The sequence below is a fragment of the Tursiops truncatus genome, chromosome 16, assembly GCF_011762595.2.
Source record: "Tursiops truncatus isolate mTurTru1 chromosome 16, mTurTru1.mat.Y, whole genome shotgun sequence".
NCBI lineage: Eukaryota > Metazoa > Chordata > Mammalia > Artiodactyla > Delphinidae > Tursiops > Tursiops truncatus.
In genome coordinates this window covers 76,312,710-76,333,222 of record NC_047049.1, presented here as the reverse complement: position 1 = coordinate 76,333,222, position 20,513 = coordinate 76,312,710, and the positions used below count along the sequence as shown (strand labels likewise).

Below are 20,513 nucleotides of genomic sequence, written 5' to 3'. Positions count from 1 at the left end.
TGTGTCATTATGAGTGGTCTTTCCTTGCGGCCTATGCCAAAGTGTCTCATGCCTATTCTTTTACAGTGATTGCAAAAATTTCTGTTTGGTTTCTTTGGCTAAGAAAAAATTAGGACAACATCAGAATCTACAGTTGATTTTACCCCTGCTTATTTTATGACACTATGAAGTGTGCAACAAAGACTTAAAGTCTCTGCTGTACCAGTCAGTTAGAAAGCCTTATTGAACATGTCTCTTTTGCCCAGTATTGTTCAAATGAGAGTGGGAGATACCTAAGACCTTTCTAGATTTCCAAACGCTTAAAATCTATTTCGGAGAATAAGCTAATACTCGTGAAATTGTGAGGAAATGATAATGTAATACACCATGTGATAATGTTTATAATAGTTATAGATGTTTAGAGGCAGCCGGTCATTGCGGAATAAGCAGTGTTTCCCAAAGTATGTTCTCTGGAACACTGATCCTACAAGATATTCCTTAAATGACCGTAAGTGGGAAATGCTGTGTATTGTATCTTGTCCTTGGAGATTTACGGTGTATAATAGTGTATCAAAGGATTTGAAAATCCTTTTAGCACAGAAGAAGTTTATTTATACGCATATTTCATGTAACTTCTATCAACAGCCTACAATGACTGCTTTGCGTGTTTCGGCAAACACTGAAGAGTTAGATAAGTTTCGGACTGTTTCTCTAAGGACTTTTTTTGGAGGAGATGGGACTTGAGCTGGATCTTAAACAGTACAGGAAGGAAGGGGATTGTGTTGGAAGCAGAGGGAACATCATGTGTGACACAGAGGTGGAAACAGATTTGGCTGGGTGGAGGGTGCCGGGAGTGGGCGATGGGCGAGAAGTTCAGTTGCATGAGAAGATGGGGCAGGTCCCAGAGGGCCCGGAACACCAGGCTGAGGGCTAGAGGCTCTTTGCAGGAAGAGTCGAGCTTCGCTGGGTTCTGAGGAGCGACCCGCTGTGATGGAAGCAATGTGTAAGAAAGCTTCATCTGGGATGGTTGAGAGCAGGCTCAGGGTCGGGGGTGCTGGCCAGGCAGTCTAGTGGAATCTAAAAGGACTGCCTGCTGGGGGTGGTGAAGGACTACATTTGTCAGCCTTCTCTTAGTCACCCTCTCCCAATGCTCGTTCCCCTTGAATTCCATCCTCAGGAAGCTCTGAGCGTTGCCAAAATGCAGGTGGAAATGGGAGCCCAGGTGTTGGATATCAACATGGATGATGGCATGCTGGATGGACCAAGTGCAATGACCAGATTCTGCAACTTCATCGCTTCTGAGCCTGACATTGCCAAGGTCGTACAAAACCTTGATTCTTCAAGGGAGTTTACATGTGCTCCTCTGTCGCTCATTTAACTTTGTCACTTGTCCCTTTGTCTGTCATGTCATACACTGGTTTTCTGTTGTCCTGTGTTGAAAGCCCAGTGGTTTCTGATTGTCGGTTTTCTCACTTAATGGCAGCCTTTCGATAGAAACCAGACTTTAGAGAGAGATGTGACTTCAGGGTGGCTGTTTCCAAGGCTTCTGGAGTTGGTCACAAGGATTGACTGAGTTTCCTCTGATGTCTGGCTAGGCTAAGAACCAACTTTTCATGTCTCTGAAGGATATACTTACTGTTCTTACCGAATCATTAGTTCTCTTCCTATCACAGACAAGGGAACTCTGTTAATCCTTCCTTAATGCAGGAAGAAGAGACCTTTTTAGGTTTATCAGAGTGAGACAGACTTATAAAACAAGATTAAATCAAGGTGTTAATGTCAGCTTTTACATTTGTTCTTTAAAAGATGAAAGTTAATTTTTGTGTCCATCTTTTCAAAAATTTTAGATCGATTCTAAAAACTTTCAAAAGTCTCACTTCACTTCTCTACCATTGAATTTGTGATGAGGAGTGATTTTTGAAGCTGGTTTTATTGTTGGTGTTGTTGTTTGAAAGACACCTACTATAATGCTTTAAGAGATTGGGCTGTCATTTTTTTGTTAAGCTTCATTCAGCAAATGTGTAAGTTAGAAGTCTTGTGGTAAGCAGTGAATTACATTAACCTGTCCTTCATTTGTCTTCACCTCCTCACTTAAAAGCCTCCACGGTCCTCTGGGAGTAAATATTTTGCGAATTTAAGGTGCAGAGAAGCTAAATGACTTGTTCAAAGTCTGAATCAGACGGGGAGCCCGTGAAATGACTTCAGTGCTTTCATTCTGATGTTTAGCTGTGATCTTTTGAGTTATCAGTTTCTGGCCCATGCATGGGGTCTCTTGTGAGACTGGAATTACTCCAAGTCTTTTGGGATTTAGGAACAAGGGCTTAAAATCAGATTAAAATCGTATCTCTGTCACACTACTGTTATTTGTTTCTTGTTTCCCTAAGGAAGAAAGAGGGAATATCTGGGGGTCCTTGGAAGGGGATTTGTGGTAACTTACAGTCTTTCTGTGATCACCTTACCCTTCTGACCTCAGGTGCCCTTGTGCATCGACTCTTCCAATTTTGCTGTGATTGAAGCTGGGTTAAAGTGCTGCCAGGGGAAGTGCATTGTTAACAGCATCAGCCTGAAGGAGGGAGAGGATGACTTCTTGGAGAAGGCCAGAAAGATTAAAAAGTTTGGAGCTGCTGTGGTCGTTATGGCTTTTGATGAAGAAGGACAGGTGAGTGATTTCTTTTGCTCTCGCTCCATTGTGTTACACAGGCTTAGAGCAGTGGAAGAGAACTGAGTCCAGAACAAATGTGTTTACCATATATATCATATGTGTGCAGAGGCATACCTCAGAGATACCACGGATTCCGTTCCAGGCCACTCTAATAAAGCAGATATCACAATAAAGTGAGTCGCATGAATTTTTTGGTTTTCCAGTGCATGTAAAAATTATGTTTACACTATACTGTAGTCCATTAAGTGTGCAATAGCATTATGTCTAGGAAAACAATGTACATACCTTAATTAAAAATACTTTATTGCTAAAAAATGCTGACCATCATCTGAGCCTTCAGGGAATTGTAGTAGTAACGTCAAAGATCACTGACCACAGATCACCATAACAAGTAGAACAATAATGAAAAAGCTTGAAATATTGCGAGAATTACTAATACGTGACACAGAGACATGAAGTGAGCAATGCTGTTGGAAAAATGGTGTCGATAGATTGCTCGAGGCAGGGTTGCCTCAAAGCTTCAATTTGTAAAAATGCAGTATCTGTGAAGTGCAATAAAGGCCAGTAAAACGAGGTATGCCTGTAGATATACACGTGTGTATGTGTGTATACACAAGTACATACACACATGTGCATACATACTTTATATATGTATACATATATATGTGTGTGTGTGTGTATATTTCATATATATATATATATATGAAAATTACATAAGACACAGTAAGGTTTTTACATCAGTTGAGAAAGGAACTATTCAGTAAACGCTATTGGAATAACTGACTCTGCATTTGGAAGGAAAAGAGCCCCATTTCCCACCATATCCCAATATAAAATATATGTCAATTAAAGATCTAAATGTAAAAAAAATCTAAAGAATATATGAGAAAATATTCACTGAAACTTGGGAAGCCAGAAAGAAAACTGATAGACTTATTTACCTAAAAATGTAAAACTTTGTATGACAAAAGATACGGTATTATTTGCAGCATGAGTAATAGCAGTGGGTTAATATCCCTACTCTGCAAAGAGTTTCTATAAATCAGAAAGTAAAATGCCCTAATCAAGTCAGTAGAAGAATGAACAAAGGAAAAGAACAAGTGATTTTTAGAAAAAGAAACACAAATAGCCAATAAACCTATGAGAAGTTACTATACTTACTAATAATTATATTATATTTCTATAAATAAAAAATGAAGCAATAATGAGATATTAGTTTCCTTTATCAAATAGAGGAAAAAAGGGGAAAAATTGAGAAATGGCAACTCCAATGTTTTCTGTGCCACAGAATCAGGGAGAGGCGATGGGAGGCTTCAAACACAGTGATTGTTTAACCTGGGTGATGGGTGTGTGGTGATTACTGTATTGTTGTTTTATAATGTTATAAATACTTTCATATCTCTTCCGTGTTTAATTTGATTAAATATTAATTTAAAAAAATCCATACCTTATAATTCAGCCTTCTTCTGGGAATCTTTATTAGGTTGAGTATGTGTTCATATTCATTGTAGCACGGTAGTAGCAAAACATTGAGAAGGCTCTAAATGTCCATTAATAGGGGAGCACTTAAATCTGCCTACATGTCATATAGAATACTGTGTGGCAGTTAGAAAGAATGAGGTGATGGAACCATGTCTAGAATATATGTATGTACATATACATGTGTTTGTATATATGTGTGTGTGTCTCTATATATGTATGTATATATATATATATTTTGGCCACGCCATGTGGCATGCAGGATCTTAGTTCGCCAACCAGGGATCAAACCTGTGCTCCCTGCAGGGGAAGCACAGTGTCTTAACTACTGGACCACCAGGGAAGTCCCTAAAATATATTGTAAAGTAAAAAAACAAACAAACAAACAAAAAAACAAGTGGCACGATCCTGGTTTTATTTAATAAAAAAGGATTTATATGAATATATGTGTGTCTGTAAACAGAGAAAAAAATTTGGTTGTTAACTGGAGGGTAGAGCTGAATTGACTTCTTATTTATATAATTGATAAGTGGTGGGGTTATATGTTATTTTTCTTTTCTTTGTTTTCTCGTGTTTTTGAAGTAAAACTTTTTTAACAGAAGTGTCTTGTTTTTGTGCAAAAGATGTATTTTCTCCATGAAAAAAATTCACATAGTCCAGAAGAGGACAAAAGAGAGTTAATTTTGATAACAAACATGTATTGAACCTTTAGTTGCACCAAGCAAGCACACTCACATGTTAAATCAGTTTTTCTTCCCAACATATAAATGTTGGGTATATATTATTATTTTTGTATTTCATGTGAGTAAGCCAAAGCACAAAGACTTTACCTGACTGTTGTCGTGCTCACATTCAAACCCAGGAGATCTGGGTCTGTGCTAAATGGTTGGGTGAAAGAATCCAGGGTGAGGCTGTCAGGGAAGAGTTGGCTATTTTAGAGAAGGTGGTCTTCAAAAGCCCCTCTGACGGGGAGATGTTTGAAAACCTGAATAAAATGAGAAAGCCACGTGGCCATTTAGGGGACGAGAAGAGGTTCTAGAAAATTGAAGATTTTGTATGAACTGCTGTTCTTTAACTCTTGCCCTGACTCAACAAAATGTTGACGTCTTCTCGTCTTAGTAAATATGGATTATAACTCCATCTTTTATGGTTGCATTATATTCCAGTATGTATGGTTTACTTAGTCTATTATTGCATAAAATTTTAGTAGGATGAACAGTGGCCAGTGAATATACTAATTCGTGCAGCCGTTTTCCTCTCGTAGAGTGATTTTCTTAGTTCATAGAAGTGGTCAAAGGCTGGGTCAAAGGGTGTGCACATTTGACATTTTAACACACATCGTTAAATTGTCCTTCTGAAAAGTTGTATCTAGTCATCTTCCGCTACTAGTTCAGTGTGGTAAGACCATTTGACATAATTTTTATTTTTACCAAAGGTGTATATGCAGATAGTGAAAGAGACAAATAGTTCTTTTTATGAAAAACAGAAGCCTTAAGCCTCCAGGTCCCCAGAGGCAACCACTTACAAGTTAGCTGATTCTTGTATCATTTACCTCCTTAACTTCAAATTACAGTTTTAGTTATTATTTGTTGTCTTTCTATACTGGCTAAGGATTTAACTTTTTCTCCATCTTCTACTCCCCACTCCACACATCTTTACTTTTAATCCCCCCGTCCTTCCAATATAGTTAATTTCAGTTGTAACTGTTTTTGGCACTTACATTAAGCTGTGTAAAAGCTGAGCCATGTAGTATACCATGATTCCTTTTCCTTTCCTGCACCCTCTTTCTTTTCTATGAAGTTAATACCTATCTTTGCATTTGCTTTGCTTCTTATGTATTTTCAGACTGTTCCCTAGTTGTGTAAATGTCCAATATCCAGTGTATCCAAAGACACTAAGTAGACTGTTGTTTTAATTTCTTGAAGAATTATCTCTCCAAGTCTCCTGACATAATCTGGAAAGGTTGCTCAGTGGGCCAGCCGCACAGCTGTCACTGCAAGATATCCCTCCCCATCATGTGGACAGTTCTTCTCACCTCTCTCTTAGGTGTTCAGATCTCATAATTTCCTCATTCTTGGTTTAATCTCTCATTTAGTGAACTGTATCCTCTGGTTAGCTTCTTACGAAAGAAGACATGGCAGTAAATATTTTTGAAACCTTTCATGTCTGAAAACGGCTTTATTCTACTTTTATACTTAATTAACAATTGTGTGGGTATAGGAGTACAAGCTTGAAATTATTTTCTCTATGTTTTGAACTCGTTGATCCATTGTCTTCTAGTTTCCATTGGTATTGGTAAGAAGTCCAGTGCTATTCTAACCCTTGATTCTTTTTGTGGAACCTATTTATTGTCTCATTTTCTGGATGCTTCTTTGATCTTCTGTGTCCATGGTATTCTGAAATCTAGTGATTATGAGCCATTCCTTGTGCTGGGCACTCAGTAGGCCTTGTCAGTCAGGAAACTTAGAGCCGCAGTTGCAGGAAGTTTCCTTGAATTGTTTAGCCTCTCTTGGCCTGTGTATTATTCAGAAACTGGATGTTTTAGAAAGATCACCTAATTTTCTTATCTTTTCCCTCCTGTTTTTCAGTGCTGACATTTTGTTCTACTCTATGTGAGATTTCTGCATCTGTGTTTATGTCTGCTTTTTCCAGGAGCTCTTTTTTGTTACCTAAATGTTCTTTTTCAAATTTCTATAGCAGCCTGTTATTGTTTAATGGAGGCAGATGTCTTCTCAAATTCCTTCAAATATATCTTGAGCACCTAGTATGTGCCAGGCCCTGAGGAGATAGCAGGGAACAAACCTAGTCCCTGCCCTTGTGCAGTTTATGTTCTTAGGGGGCAAAGGGAATAAGAAATGAAAAAACATAAAGATACACACACACACACACACAAACCCCTGGATGGTACTGGATACACTGAAGGGATATGGAAGGGATAAGCGTGATAGAAGTACCAGGATGAGGGTGGGGGATGCTCTTTTATATAGGATGGTTTGGGACGGAACAGAGGGGAGAAGAGGAGATTGAGAAGTTCTGAGGTTAAAAAGGCAGCTGCGGGCTTCCCTGGTGGCGCAGTGGTTAAGAATCTGCCTGCCAATGCAGGGGACACAGGTTCAATCCCTGGTCCGGGAAGATCCCACATGCCACAGAGCAACTTAGCCCGTGCGCCGCAACTACTGAGCCTGTGCTCTAGAGCCCGCGAGCCACAACTACTGAAGCCTGCGTGCCTAGAGCCTGTGCTCTGCAACAAGAGAAGCCACCGCAGTGAGAAGCCTGCGCACCGCAATGAAGAGTAGTCCCCGCTCGCTGCAACTAGAGAAAGCCCGCGCAGCAACAAAGACCCAACGCAGCCAAAAAAAAAAAAAAAAAGGCAGCCACCAAATCTCGTGAAGGGCCTTGGAGACCACTGTTAACACTTTGGCTCTTCCTGTGAGTGAGCTGGGAAGCCGCTGAAGGGTTTTGAGCAGAGGAGCGACCATGGTCCGATTTATGTTTCAAAACCACTCTTGTTCTTCGGGGAGAATGGTCTGCGGGGCCAAGCAGAGCCACTGGAGGTTGTTGCTGTAGCGCAGATGAGGGATGATGGTGGCCGGGACCAAGGCGGGAGCAACAGAAAACGTGAGGAGTCATCCATTTCTAGATGTGTCTTTAAGGTAGAGCCAGTAGAATTTGCCTTCGCGTTGGTTGTGAGCCGTGAAAGGAGGAGGAGTCACAGATAATATTCAGCTTTTCAGCCTGGGCGTCGAGGTAGGAGGGCAGTGAGCAGCCGATCTGGGACGGGCTGAGGAGAAGTTCCTGTTGGGACGGGCCGAGGAGAAGTTCCGCTTTGGCTGTGTGTTTCCAGTGGTGTGCTCAGGATGTGGTTGTGGAGATGAGTGTGGGCTTCATGGGCAAAGTCTGGCTTGAAGGTAGGATTGCCTTACTTGGGAATTATTTCTTCCTAGATGATATTTAAAGCAGTGAGACTGACTTCACCAAAGGAATGACAGGAGAGAAGAGGCCCTAGGACTAAGCGAGTCTTGGAGCCACAGTGCTTCGTGGTCAGGGAGAAGAGGAGACGCCATCAGAAGAACTTGGGAAGGAACGGCCTGTTTGGTAGGAGAGGAACCAGAGGGGAGAGTTCACCTGGAAGCCATGTGAAAAGAAAACTTCTGGAAGGGCATGACGAGCTATTTTAAAGAGCTGTGGGTAGATCAGGGAGGAGGAGATCAAGAATTTACCCTTGGATTTAGAAATGGGGTAGTTTATGATCTTGCTGTGCTGTTTCCAAGGAGATGAAAGCTTAATCGCAGTGGGTTCAAGAGAGAAGAGGAGAATTGGGGGCAGCAGGTATAAACCATTTTGGGGGAGTTTTGCCAGAAAGGGGAACAGAAATAGGGTGGAAACCAGAGATGGATATGAGGTTAAGAAAGGGTGTGTGTGTGTGTGTGTGTGTGTGTGTGTGTGTGTGTGTGTGTGTGTGTGTGTGTGTGTGTGTGAAGACAGATGATGTGACAGTATGTGTTTGTAAGCTGGTGGGAGTGACCTGGTAGAGAGAAGGGGAGGAATTGGTGCGCAGGAGAAAGGGAGCACTTGCTCAGTCCATGACCTTGTGGGTCGAGGGGCTGGCAGCCAGTGTGCAGGGGGTGGGCAGCGTGCTCACAGCGCAGCAGCAGCAGGCAGGGCTGGGAGTGCTGGGGGTGTGTGTGGTTTGACTGCTTCTATTTTCTCAGCGAAGCAGGAGGCAAGGTCAGCCCTGAGAATGAGAATGGCATGTTGTTTGCTTCGTGTACTGGTGCTTTACCAGAAGTGTGAAATAGAAGCACTCCCATGGGGAAGGGTGGTCACTGCCTGTGCTGTTAAAACACATACACACCCCTGGGCTCCACCCGTGAGTTTCTGACTTATGTGGTCTGGGGTGAGACCTGGCTTCGGTAATTTTAAAGCCTTAGACGTGATTCTCCTGTATACTCTGGCTGAAAACCACCAGCAGAGTTTATCTCATTTAGTCCTCGTAGTAACCATGTGGGGTAGCTGTTGCCCCATTTTACAGTGAGCCAAGGTCAAATGGCTAGGACGTCATGGAGCCCTGGTCTGCCTAGTTTGAAGACTGATGCATGCTTCCAAATCCTGTGTTATCTCCCCTGCAGAGTGCTTGATCTTGGCTGAGAACAAGCTTTCCCAATTTAGATTTGAATGAGTCCACAAATAAAAAGCAAATGTAGGGGAAATTTTTTAACTTGCTAGTTATGAGAGAAACACACATTAGAGCAATATTAAAGTGACATTTTGTGCTTATTAAGTTAGCAAAAGCAAAATTTAAAATGATCAAGATCTGTGCTGGTACAGCAGTGGTAAACAGAAGGCCTCATTCATTGTAAAGTATAGTAAAAACTGAGACAGTCCTTTTGAAAGACCCCATAATGCCTATCGAGAGTCATGAAAATGTTCATACCCTTTGAGGTAATGATCTCATTTCTGGGAAAGTATCCCAATAAAAACATTCAGCAGCATAAGAATTCTATATATGCCAAGGTTTTTCACCAGCTTTTTATTGAAGATAAAACAACCTAAATGCCCAACTGGAGAGAAAGTGATAACTTAGGTTATCATTCTGTTGTAATATTATCCAGAGTATTTCAATATTAATTATGAAGATTATGGAGCAGCATGACAGTGCTTACAAGATATAAATAAAAAATTAAAAACCAATAGTTATATAGACACTGTATATGCAACTACATAAAAACCACATTTGATAAAGATTGGAGGATAATGCTATTAAGGAGAATAGCTGTTAGAGTAAAGGTGGTGGGATTAAAGGTCCCTTTTCAAAAACTGCTTTTCCTGATTAAAAGTAATTTTTCTATATAATTATAGACCTACATATGCTCGTTGAAGGATTGTAGTATTGAAAATTATAAAGAACAAAGTAAAAAACTCATATACTTGAATAGGTCAGAAATCAGCAATACAGATATTTTGATGCAAAGGCATTTCTTCTATTAATTGAGTTCGTAACACCTTTGAGTGTAACAATCAGGTAAGAACCAAGATTTGCTTTACTTGGATGACACCACTGGTTATAAGGAGAAAACAGCTCTCTTAAATGGAAGACCACTGTTGCAACTAAACAAAGCAGAGGAACATACAACGTGCTTATGTTCCAGTACATGGCGACTGTCTTTGCTTTATGTTTGTGATCCATAGTGCAATGAAAACTGCAAGGTCAAGGCCAGATATGACAGGGAGGACTGGCCCCGAGCCTGGATTAGAAGGCATATAAGGAAGCACTTCTGTGTTTTTTGTTATGTTAGTAGTTTTGATCAGCTGTTACTTTTAACTCTAAGTAACAACAACAACAAAATATATATATATATAATATATATAATAATATATAAAATACGAAGAACACTTTCATTATTGAAATTTCTATGGGAAGAATTATTACTACTCACCTCCAGATTTAATTCTCCTTTTCTAATTGAAGTGATTATTTTTATGGCAATTTTTGCTAATGTAAGTTTTCTTAGAAATACAGTTATCACATAGTAGAATAGACTATATTATTTTTGTTTGCACGTGTGTAAACTATGTAAAAGAATAATCAATATCATCCTATAAAAGATCCATTATATTCAGCACATTTTCCTATGTTAAAATGATTTGAACATAATATTCTAATTTATGGAGAAATAAAACTCCATTAGGATATTGATTAAAATGTAATAAATCCTAACCTAGAAAATAATGAGGAATTGGTATCTGGGAGACATTCAGGAACATGATATATCTTTCTGGTTACTATTCAATCAAGTTTTATAGTTTTTCTTAAATAGGAAACCTCAAGAACATTCCTAGGTATTTGTGTTGTTTTGTTGTTGTGATTTTGGCTTTTTTTTCCTTGGTAGTAATTTTTTAGAGTTTTATTACATAACATCTTCTTTTTAAAATTTAGATAAATTGACACTGTTTTCGAGTTGAATATCTTATATTTTCCAGTAGGTTATGCACCATAGTATGATAAACACATAGTTGTAGGAAACCAAAATCAATAGTTTGCCCTTTATTTTTTTCCTTGGTGAAGGTAGTTGACCCACGCCTAGGAGTTGATTCTCAGAGTTTCTGCTCTAACGCTCTCCCAGCTTTGTTAAAATCTGACATATATTTCTGCATTTCAGGGGCCTCCTTTTTAGTGACTATAGAGAGGTCACCCCTCTCTGGTTAAGATGCCATGATTGAGTATTTATCTCCTTGGACCTTTCTTTATAAGGTAGTTATATTTTAAATTCTCACTTTGTAAGAAGGAGACTTGTCCAGATTGCCTTCAGAGGTAGGAGTTTGTGGTACGGATATGAGGAACATAGGCCTCTGAGCCACGCCTGGTCTCAAGACGTCCATGCCTGAGGTGTTCATTTGTCCTACAGGAATAACAGCACAGCATACAGTAGGCATACCTCCTACGCTGAGGGTCCCTGCTCCCTGGCATGTGCCTGGCACCCCTCGCTGTGAGAGAGAAGATTTGAGTGGGTTCATTTGCCCCTGCTGGGATGTGGCGTTGCTTCATCCAGGCCTTAGTATTTGGCTTTGCAGAGTAGGATTTTCCAGCAAACAGCCTCTCTCTGCAGGTTGTAGAGAAAAGCCATGAGCACCTGCTGGCTCATGATAATGACCTTGCAGATGAGTCTGGTTTCTGGTCTCCTCACCTGCTGTATCCCCTGTGGTTCCTCTAAACCAGTAGTTCTCAAGTGGGGGGGGGGTGATTTTGCCACCCCAGGGGACATTTGGCGATGTCTAGACAGATTTTTTATTGTCATGACTGGGTTGTTGGGAGGGGACGTGCTCCGTCATCTAGTGGGAGCGGGCAGCGATGCTGCTGAAAGCTCTCCAATGCATAGGGCGGCCCCCGCAGCAAAGAATGCTCTGGTCCAGATTGTCAACAGTATCAAGGTTGAGTAACCCAATTCTTAACCCAGGGCAGCTTCTTTTCTGCTACCCGTTTTTCTCTCTGATGTTGTCTGGCTGATGGGGAAAGGACAAATATGGTTTTCGTATTTTAATCCTCTGTGCCAAGCCTTGGGCTCTGGGCACTGAGGATAAATAATGGTTAGCAGAAGGCCCAGCTCCTTGCAAGATTCAGTGCCTTTCAGAGGTTTTGGTGAAAGTGGAAGAAAGACCTGATGAAGCAGGGAAAATCTAGCATGGTGGGATTCCAGAAAGATCTGAAGGGCAGGGAAAGAGTTCATAGTTAAAGCTCGATTGTTAAAAGGAAGGCAAAACTAGATAGGTTATGGGTCTTTTCTAAATATTTTTGGGTATTGGTTTTAAATACATCTCTGGATAGTAGGTCAGCCTTTTTCTTTGCTCTTCCTATGAGCTGTCTCTTTCTACTGTATCCCCTTCCTAGCTCTCCCTTTGAATGTACTAAAGCCGACCAATCCTCCACTCTATCCAGGGATCGATAAACATATTAAGAATTTCCTTCTCTTTCCTCCCTTTCACCCCGCACAGAATTTGCATCCTCTCCTAGAAGGTGACATTTAAAACAACTTGACTTCTTTAAAGAGTTCAGAAGTTTTCAGTGTGGTGGCACCTGCAGTTTCTAGATTGCAACTGACACCCCTTTTTCCTCACCAGATCACCTCTCGGTGTCGATTCCACGTCTGAAATCCTATCCATTTCCTCTATAATCCTGAGTTCCTGGCATCCACATTCTGCCTTAAATGTGAGTTCTGCCGGGGCACAGCCTCCGTTCTTTCAGGAGAAGGGTGAGCCAGGAGGTGTTCCAAGGTGACCTTGCGTCTCCTGCAACCCCAGCTCAGTGCTCTGCCCTGTCCTTCATCCCATGCCTCACTTCTGTCCGCAGGCCTGCGGCTTCTGCCGGCCTCTGGGTGTCCTAACCTTCAGCTGCTTACGCCCACACATTTACCCCAGTAGGGAAGTCACTCCAAGGATTTCTGAACCAATCCCTTGCCCTGAGTGATTTTAAGCCAACGGGTCTCTTGTCCTGTGTTTTCCCTTGGAAACTTCCCTTCTTCAGCTTTTTTCTTTCTGACTTGTCGGTGCCTTTCTGATGGTGGCAACACGTCCCTTTCCGTCACTTCTGTTTTGAACTCTGCTGTGTTCCGTGGCCCACTTTAAGCTGGTTCAGTCAAGTTTGAAACCTTTAACTTGCCTCTGAAGTTGGTCCCGTTCCTTCTCTGTTGTTGTCAGGGTGCATTTTCACAGAACCTAGGTGTCTTTGATCCTTTTTCTTTCTTTCTCATAGTATCAGCCTCGATAACTAAATCAAAAATTGTTTTATGCTTATCTCATTTTCCCCTAAGTGTCTGATAATCTAGCAAAACTGAGCAGTGGATTTCTTAACTGAAGCCTCCTACCTACTGATGGCTGTCTAGCTTTACTACAGCTTAAGAATAAACCTGATAAATCATAAAATCATAAAAGATATTTATTCCTCCTTCTTGGCCCTTAGATTTGCAGTATTTTCACTGAGGTTTCTTCTACCTCAGCCTGAGAAGGTGCATCTCACTCTTTAGTGGTTCTCACCTGGGCTGTATGTTAGTATCGCTAAGGGGCTCTTTAAAAATACTGTTGCTTGGGTCTCATCTCAGGATTCTGATTGAACTGGTCTTGAGTGAGGTTCAGGTATTAGTATTAGAAAACGAAAATCCCTCCGGGTTATTAAAACATGCCACCAGAGTTGAGAGCTTCTGCATCTTTGAAATCCTCAAACCTTGAAGCTTATTAGTGTGTTTATCTCACAGCCCTGGCTGAGGAACAGGACAAAGAGAACCTTGGAGAATCTAACATGATATGCTCCTGGCAAAGGCCTGTCCATTGAAACTCTGTGCATTCTGAGATTTGCTTGTTTGTTCAACAGACAGTAGCTGCTTGTCTATTAATGTGGCAGGTAGTGTACTAGGTGCTGGGAGAACAATTTGACAGGGGCCTCATCCTTGCAGAGCTGATAGTTGATGATTCAGTTCTGACCTAGAAATGAATTCCTGTCCTGTGAGATGTCATTCATGGCTCAGAGAAAGAAAGGACCAGGACCTACCAACCAAACTAGGTGAAGAAATGCTAACAGCACTGGTAGCCCCAAACCCCCGTGCCTTTTCTCTTAGTGAGCTTAGCTGGGCCATGAACCTAGAACCTAGAACTCTGGCTCTCTGTGAAGGGGGAAATAAAGTCCAAGACTAAAGGTGACCCTGGGTGACCTGCTCTTGACCACTTTCTTCTGGGCCCACATCTTGATCTTAACCTTATCACTAACTGAAGGAAGAAGTAAGTTTGTTGAAGACATTCAGTTAAGGAAGATGAGAGCCTGCCACCTTCCCTGAAGCCTGGAGCAGTGGGGCTGCAGAGCCTGCTCCTTGTGGTCCTTTCCCTGGGCCCCTTGGTCTGCTAAGTTGTGGGAGCACATCCCCAGCAGGAGGTAAACTCTAACCCCAGCTGCAGGAAGCAGGGATAGATTAGACATCACGGAGAACAGTTGAAAAAGAACACCAAAGTAGGTGAGCAATCAGAAGCCTAGATCTGAGTGAGTTCTTTTTATAATTCCCCCACCAAGCCTTTCTCTGGAGGCTGGGGCCTCACTGAATGTCCTTGAACTACAGCAGTATCTGCACCCCTCATCCCTGCGGTCGCCTGAGAGCTCCCTCTAGAGGTCAGGATGTGTGTGATCAGCAGCTTATTTACCATACTTCATGTTCACATCTGGTCAAGGGTATCCTCCCTCCAAGTAGTCAGCCTGGAAGATTCAACACTTAATTCAGTGGTGTTGGACAATTTTCAAGAACATTTTGCACATTTATTCAGAACTGTATGTGACTTATTTTTTTGGAACCACTGTAGTGATAGCAAGTATTCATTTTTTCTTCAGAGCAGATTTGTTTTTTTTCTACAAACAGAAATTATTCAGCATGAAATTTGTTGAATAAGCCTCGCGTTGAGGTTGTAAATTTGACCTGAAGACAGTTTCCATGACCAAGTTCAGAAATGCCTTGAGTCAGGGCTTCCCTGGGGGCGCAGCAGGTAAGAATCCACCTGCTGATGCAGGGGACACGGGTTGGATCCCTGGTCTGGGAAGATCCCACATGCTGCAGAGCAACTAAGCCTGTGTGCCACAACTACTGAGCCTGTGCTCTAGAGCCCACGAGCCACAACTACTGAGCCCGCGAGCCACAACTGCTGAGCCCGCATGCCACAACTACTGAAGCCTGCATGCCACAACTACTGAAGCCCGCACACCTAGAGCCCGTGCTCTGCAACAAGAGAAGCCACCACAATAAGAAGCCCATGCACTGCAAGGAAGAGTAGCCCCTGCTTGCTACAACTAGAGAAAGCCCGTGCACAGCAACGAAGACCCAACGCAGCCAAAAAAAAAAAAAAAAAAAAAAAAAGAAATGCCCTGAGTCAAAGCCTCATTCATTCATTCATTCAACAATAACATTGAGCACATCCTCTGGCAGGCATTGCCCTAGGCTTTAGGGATACAGCAAAACTGATTCTAGCTCACGATGACAAATTAATAATAAATAATAAAACAAAAAATAATAAGTTGTCAAATAAATATATTTTCTAGAAGGAGAGATACCATGAAAAAGAGTGGAGGATGCAAGAGGGGTGGCAGGGGCCTGGTTTAGAGATGGAGATTAAGGAAGGCTTCTCTGAAAAGGGGACATTTGGGGGGAGACCTGAGTGATGCAAAGCACAAAGCCATGTCACAGTGTGTCCCGGGCAGTGGCAGCAATGAATAGAAAGGTTCTGAGGGAGGACAAGCTTGGTGGATTTCAGGAACATCAAGGGAGCAGTGTGGGGAGAGTGGAGTAGATGAGGGGGCAATGATAGGAAACAGAATTGGAGGCATGGGACCTGATTCTAAGGATATTGGGAAGCAACAGGAGGACTGGGATTTGCTGGAGTCAGTGCTTGGCTTTCTAGGGTCACTGTTTTGAAAAGTAATATTAATTTATATTTATGACTTGAGGCACAAGTTAGTTAGCTAATGTTATGGTGGGTGGGGTTGGAGGTGGGGAATAAATAAACATCTTTGAATCTGTGTGGACTGTTACTGCAGGAAGGTCCAAGAAAGCCTGGGTGATGGGTGAGGACACTGCAGGCAGGTCCAGGAGAGAAAGGGCACGTATTTTTAAATTTATTCTTTAGTAGTATTTGAATTTTTATCATATGTGTGTTTCTTTTGTTTGTTTGTTTTTTGGCAGTACGCGGACCTCTCACTGTTGTGGCCTCTCCCGTTGCGGAGCACAGGCTCCGGACGCGCAGGCTCAGCAGCCATGGCTCATGGGCCTAGCCGCTCCGTGGCATGTGGGATCCTCCCGGACCGGGGCACGAACCCGTGTCCCCTGCATCAGCAGGCGGACCCTCAACCACTGTGCCACCAGGGAAGCCCCCCACATGTGTGTATTTTTAAGAAGCCTGTTTATTAACATACCATACGTGTATGTAAGATTTGATCTTTACAGAAGTAGTGTAGCTGTTGTGTTGACGAAAACACAAAGGGACTTTAAACCAGTTCCTCCTTGGAGATAATTTGATAAACATTGAGAGGCTGCTTGGCATTTGGATTTCTATGAAATCCAAGCATTGATACTTAAGCGCTTTCAACAAGTGAATTGTCCTTCTGTTTTCATAGATAACACCTTATTTTTCTATTTCAAATTACATCTTTTACTCCTTTCCCCAGGCAACAGAAACAGACACCAAAATCAGAGTGTGCACCCGGGCCTATCATCTCCTTTTGAAAAAACTGGCCTTCAATCCAAATGACATCATCTTTGACCCTAATATCCTCACCATTGGTACTGGGATGGAAGAACACAACTTGTATGCTGTTAATTTTATCAATGCAACAAAAGTCATTAAAGTGAGTATGAGTATTTTTCTCCTTTCTACCCAAGACATTGCTTAGATTTCTCACATGGCTCCAGTGAATAGTTTGAGCTAACATACATTTATTGGCAAGGAATATTGACATTCTTATTCTTAGGTAGTAAATTGGTTTTCTGAAATTTAGGGACTTTTATTGTTTTTCTTTTATATGTTATTTTATACTGTGAAGTAAAACACACATACCGGGAAATATAGAAAAAATAATAGAGTATGATAAATAATTAATTATGAAGCATATAATAGCTTTCACTTTCACTTGCGTCCTGAAATGGAGCATGGGTAGTGCCTCCATGGCTCTCCCTTTCTCATTACACCCTCATTCTGAATTTTATGCATGTTTCAACAGGCTGAGTTTTATGATTCTACTTTGTTGCTTTTCTTTAAAATTTTATCACTTCTGTATACACAATCTGAATTATCCATGGATTTTGTATCTGCAAATTCACCTACTCACTAAAATTTATTTGTGACCCCCAAATCAATGTTGCTGGTGCTTCTGCATCATTCACAGGCATATGCATGTGCAGAGTGGTGAGAGAGCTGAGTGCCTGACCTACGTGTTCAGATGAGTCAACAGGGTTGAACCTCTGGGTTCAGCCCTCATTCCGTAAACAAGTGACCTTTTCATGGTCTGTTTAGTGCCATGTTTTTCACATTTTTGAGCTTTTTCTTGGTGATTGATTTCTGTATTTAAATGGCTCCCACACATTGTGCTGAAGTGTTATTTAGTGTTCGTATGTGCAAGAAGGCTGTTACGTGCCTTATGGAGAAAATATGTGTGTTAGATGAATTTTGTTTAGACACGAGTTGTGGTGCTGTTGGCTGTGAGCTCAGTGGTAGGCAATCAACAATATATACTAAACAAGATGTCTTTAAATGGAAACACATATAAAACAGGGTTATATGTTGATCAGTGATGATAATTTTGGGACCAGAGGTTCACGAACCTAACCCTGCATTTCCCATTGGAGCAGTGTTTTTTTTCCCCAATTTGCAGTGTTCGCAGTGACTTCGTAGAACATAACTATCACAAATAATGAGAATTAACTGTATAAACAGTATAGTTTTGCCTGTTTTTGAGCTTTAAGATTTTAATGCCTTTTTTCCTCACCCAGTCTCATTTTAACGATTCACCTGTGTTGTTGTAGCTGTACTTTGTTATTTTAATTAATGTATAATATTCCATCATATACCTGTTTCATAATTAACTGTTCTGCTGTTGATAGACATTTGGTTTTCTTTTTTTTTTAAAATGTTTTATTTTTGGCTGCGTTGGGTCTTCGTTGCTGCCTGCGGGTTTTTCTCTAGTTGCGGAGAGCAGGGGCTACTCTTCCTTGCAAGTGTGCGGGCTTCTCATTGTGGTGGCTTCTCTTGTTGCAGAGCATGGGCTCTAGGCACGCAGGCTTCAGTAGTTGCAGCGCATGGGCTTGTAGTTGTGGCTCACAGGCTCTAGAGTGCAGGCTCAGTAGTTGTGGCGCACGGGCTTAGTTGCTCCGTGGCACATGGGATCTTCCTGGACCAGGGCTCGAACCCATGGGCCCTGCATTGGCAGGTGGGTTCTTAACCACTTCCCCATCAGGGAAGTCCCTAGATGTTTGGTTTGTTTCCAATTGGGGTATGTTATGAGCAAGGCTGCTGTGAGCATTCTTGTATATATCTCTTGTATATATCTCTTGCATGAGCTTCCCTATAAAATATACCCAGAAGTGGAAGGGTTGGGTCACAGTAGCAGACAGTGACCAGCTCTCTCCCAAAATGCTTGAGCAAGTTTGTACTTTAACCAACAGTAAGTAAGAGTTCCTGTTGTTCCACACGCATACTAATGCTTGATATGTCATAAGGTGTGGTGGGAACCTCAATTTCCTTTTGCCCTTAGTCAAGTTTATAGTGAACCTGGGAGTTTGTTCATTTAGGCAGTGGAAGCCTTCTAGTAGCTTGTGCCTTCTGTGAATGACCAACTACTCTCTGTTTGTTCTCTCTGTCTGTCTCTCTCTCTGTTATCTGTCTCTGTTTCTTTCTTTTTCTGTTATTTATCCAGCAAAGTTTTTTTCTTTTTAACTGTGCGGTGCGGCATGCAGGATCTTAGTTCCCCAACCAGGGATCGAACCCATGCCCCCTGCAGTGGAAGCGCAGAGTCTTAACCACTGGACTGCCAGGGAAGTCCCTCTCCAGCAAATATTTTATGACATACTCACCATGTATTGTGGCCCTATCATGGTCCCTGTAGAAGTATACAGAGATAAAGCAGAATTTTTTATTTTCCCTTAGGGAGATTAGAGTCTAGTAGGAAAAACTATGAAGCACTGCCTTTGTGATGTCCTGATATGCAAGGTGTGGTCTACGTCTAGCTAAAAGAAGCTCTGAATTACTTTGAACTCTATATGTTTGTTTTTTTTTAACTTTCCACTGTTATAAATAAAGCTTAAGGGATGTGATGGCTGCTTTTGGCAAAGTAGGGAAATCTTTTCATATTTAAAAATTTTTTCCAGGAAACGTTACCTGGAGCCAGAGTAAGTGGAGGTCTTTCCAACTTGTCCTTTTCATTCCGAGGAATGGAAGCCATTCGAGAAGCAATGCATGGGGTTTTCCTTTACCATGCAATCAAGGTATAGTGGAACACCTGTTTACCTTTTGACACCAACTTGTATTTAGGGCAGGGGTTTACAGACTTCGGCCCACAAACTAACTCTGCTCTGCTTTATTCACAGAGTTCTGTGAATACAGTTTTATTAGAACAAAGTCACACACTCTCACTCGTATCCTGTCTATGGATGCTTTTTTGCTACAGCAGGAGAGCTGAGTGGTTGCGACAGAAGCTATGGCCTACAGTATTTTCTATCTGGTTCTTCACAGAAAGAGTCGCTGACTCCGATTTAGAGTATCCCTAGAAATCCTCATTTTTCTTTTTATTGCCCTTAGTTTGGTATGGACATGGGGATAGTGAATGCTGGAAACCTTCCTGTGTATGATGACATCCACAAGGAACTTCTACAGCTCTGTGAGGACCTCATCTGGAACAGAGACCCTGAGGCCACCGAGAAGCTCTTACACTATGCCCAGGTAGGGAGAGGTGTTCCGATGGATGGCTTTTCCTATCTTTGAATCTTTCATTCACTTAGTGTTATTAGACCTTCATTGTAGAATAGAAGCAAGGATCCAGCCATGTCTTTGAATCATTGAAGGTTTCTACAGAGAGTTCTAGAGAAGGTGTTTTCATTAGGGCAAGGAAGGAGAAGCAGGCCTTACCTATCTGCTTCAGTATTCTTAATTCATATTTCTTTAAGTTTATTTTAAAATGTAAAATTAATTTTTCTCATACCAAAGTAATACATATTAACTCTAGAAAATGTACAAAATACTGGTAAGCAAAAGAAGAAAATAAAAATTACTCATAATCCTACTACCCATTTTTAACCACTGTTGAGATTTTGTTACAACCTTCTAGTCATGGTTTTGGTTTTTTTCAATACGAATATGTGCTAATAGGTGTGTCCACACA

At 41.5% G+C, this 20,513-nt stretch overlaps 1 protein-coding gene across 4 annotated transcripts in view; it reads left to right on the top strand.

Annotated features, from left to right (window-relative positions):
* MTR (5-methyltetrahydrofolate-homocysteine methyltransferase) overlaps positions 1-20,513 on the top strand; it is a 297,858-nt gene that overhangs the window by 44,679 nt on the left and 232,666 nt on the right. For 3 of the 4 annotated variants that reach the window (XM_073793635.1, XM_073793634.1, XM_073793636.1), the window contains 6 exons: positions 1,157-1,297; positions 2,453-2,638; positions 16,327-16,521; positions 16,809-16,988; positions 19,504-19,620; positions 19,934-20,074. In XM_073793635.1, the coding sequence (XP_073649736.1) occupies positions 1,157-1,297; positions 2,453-2,638; positions 16,327-16,521; positions 16,809-16,988; positions 19,504-19,620; positions 19,934-20,074 (960 nt within the window). The remainder of the gene's footprint in view (positions 1-1,156; positions 1,298-2,452; positions 2,639-16,326; positions 16,522-16,808; positions 16,989-19,503; positions 19,621-19,933; positions 20,075-20,513) is intronic. The other variant, XM_033841771.2, reaches the window with a different exon arrangement.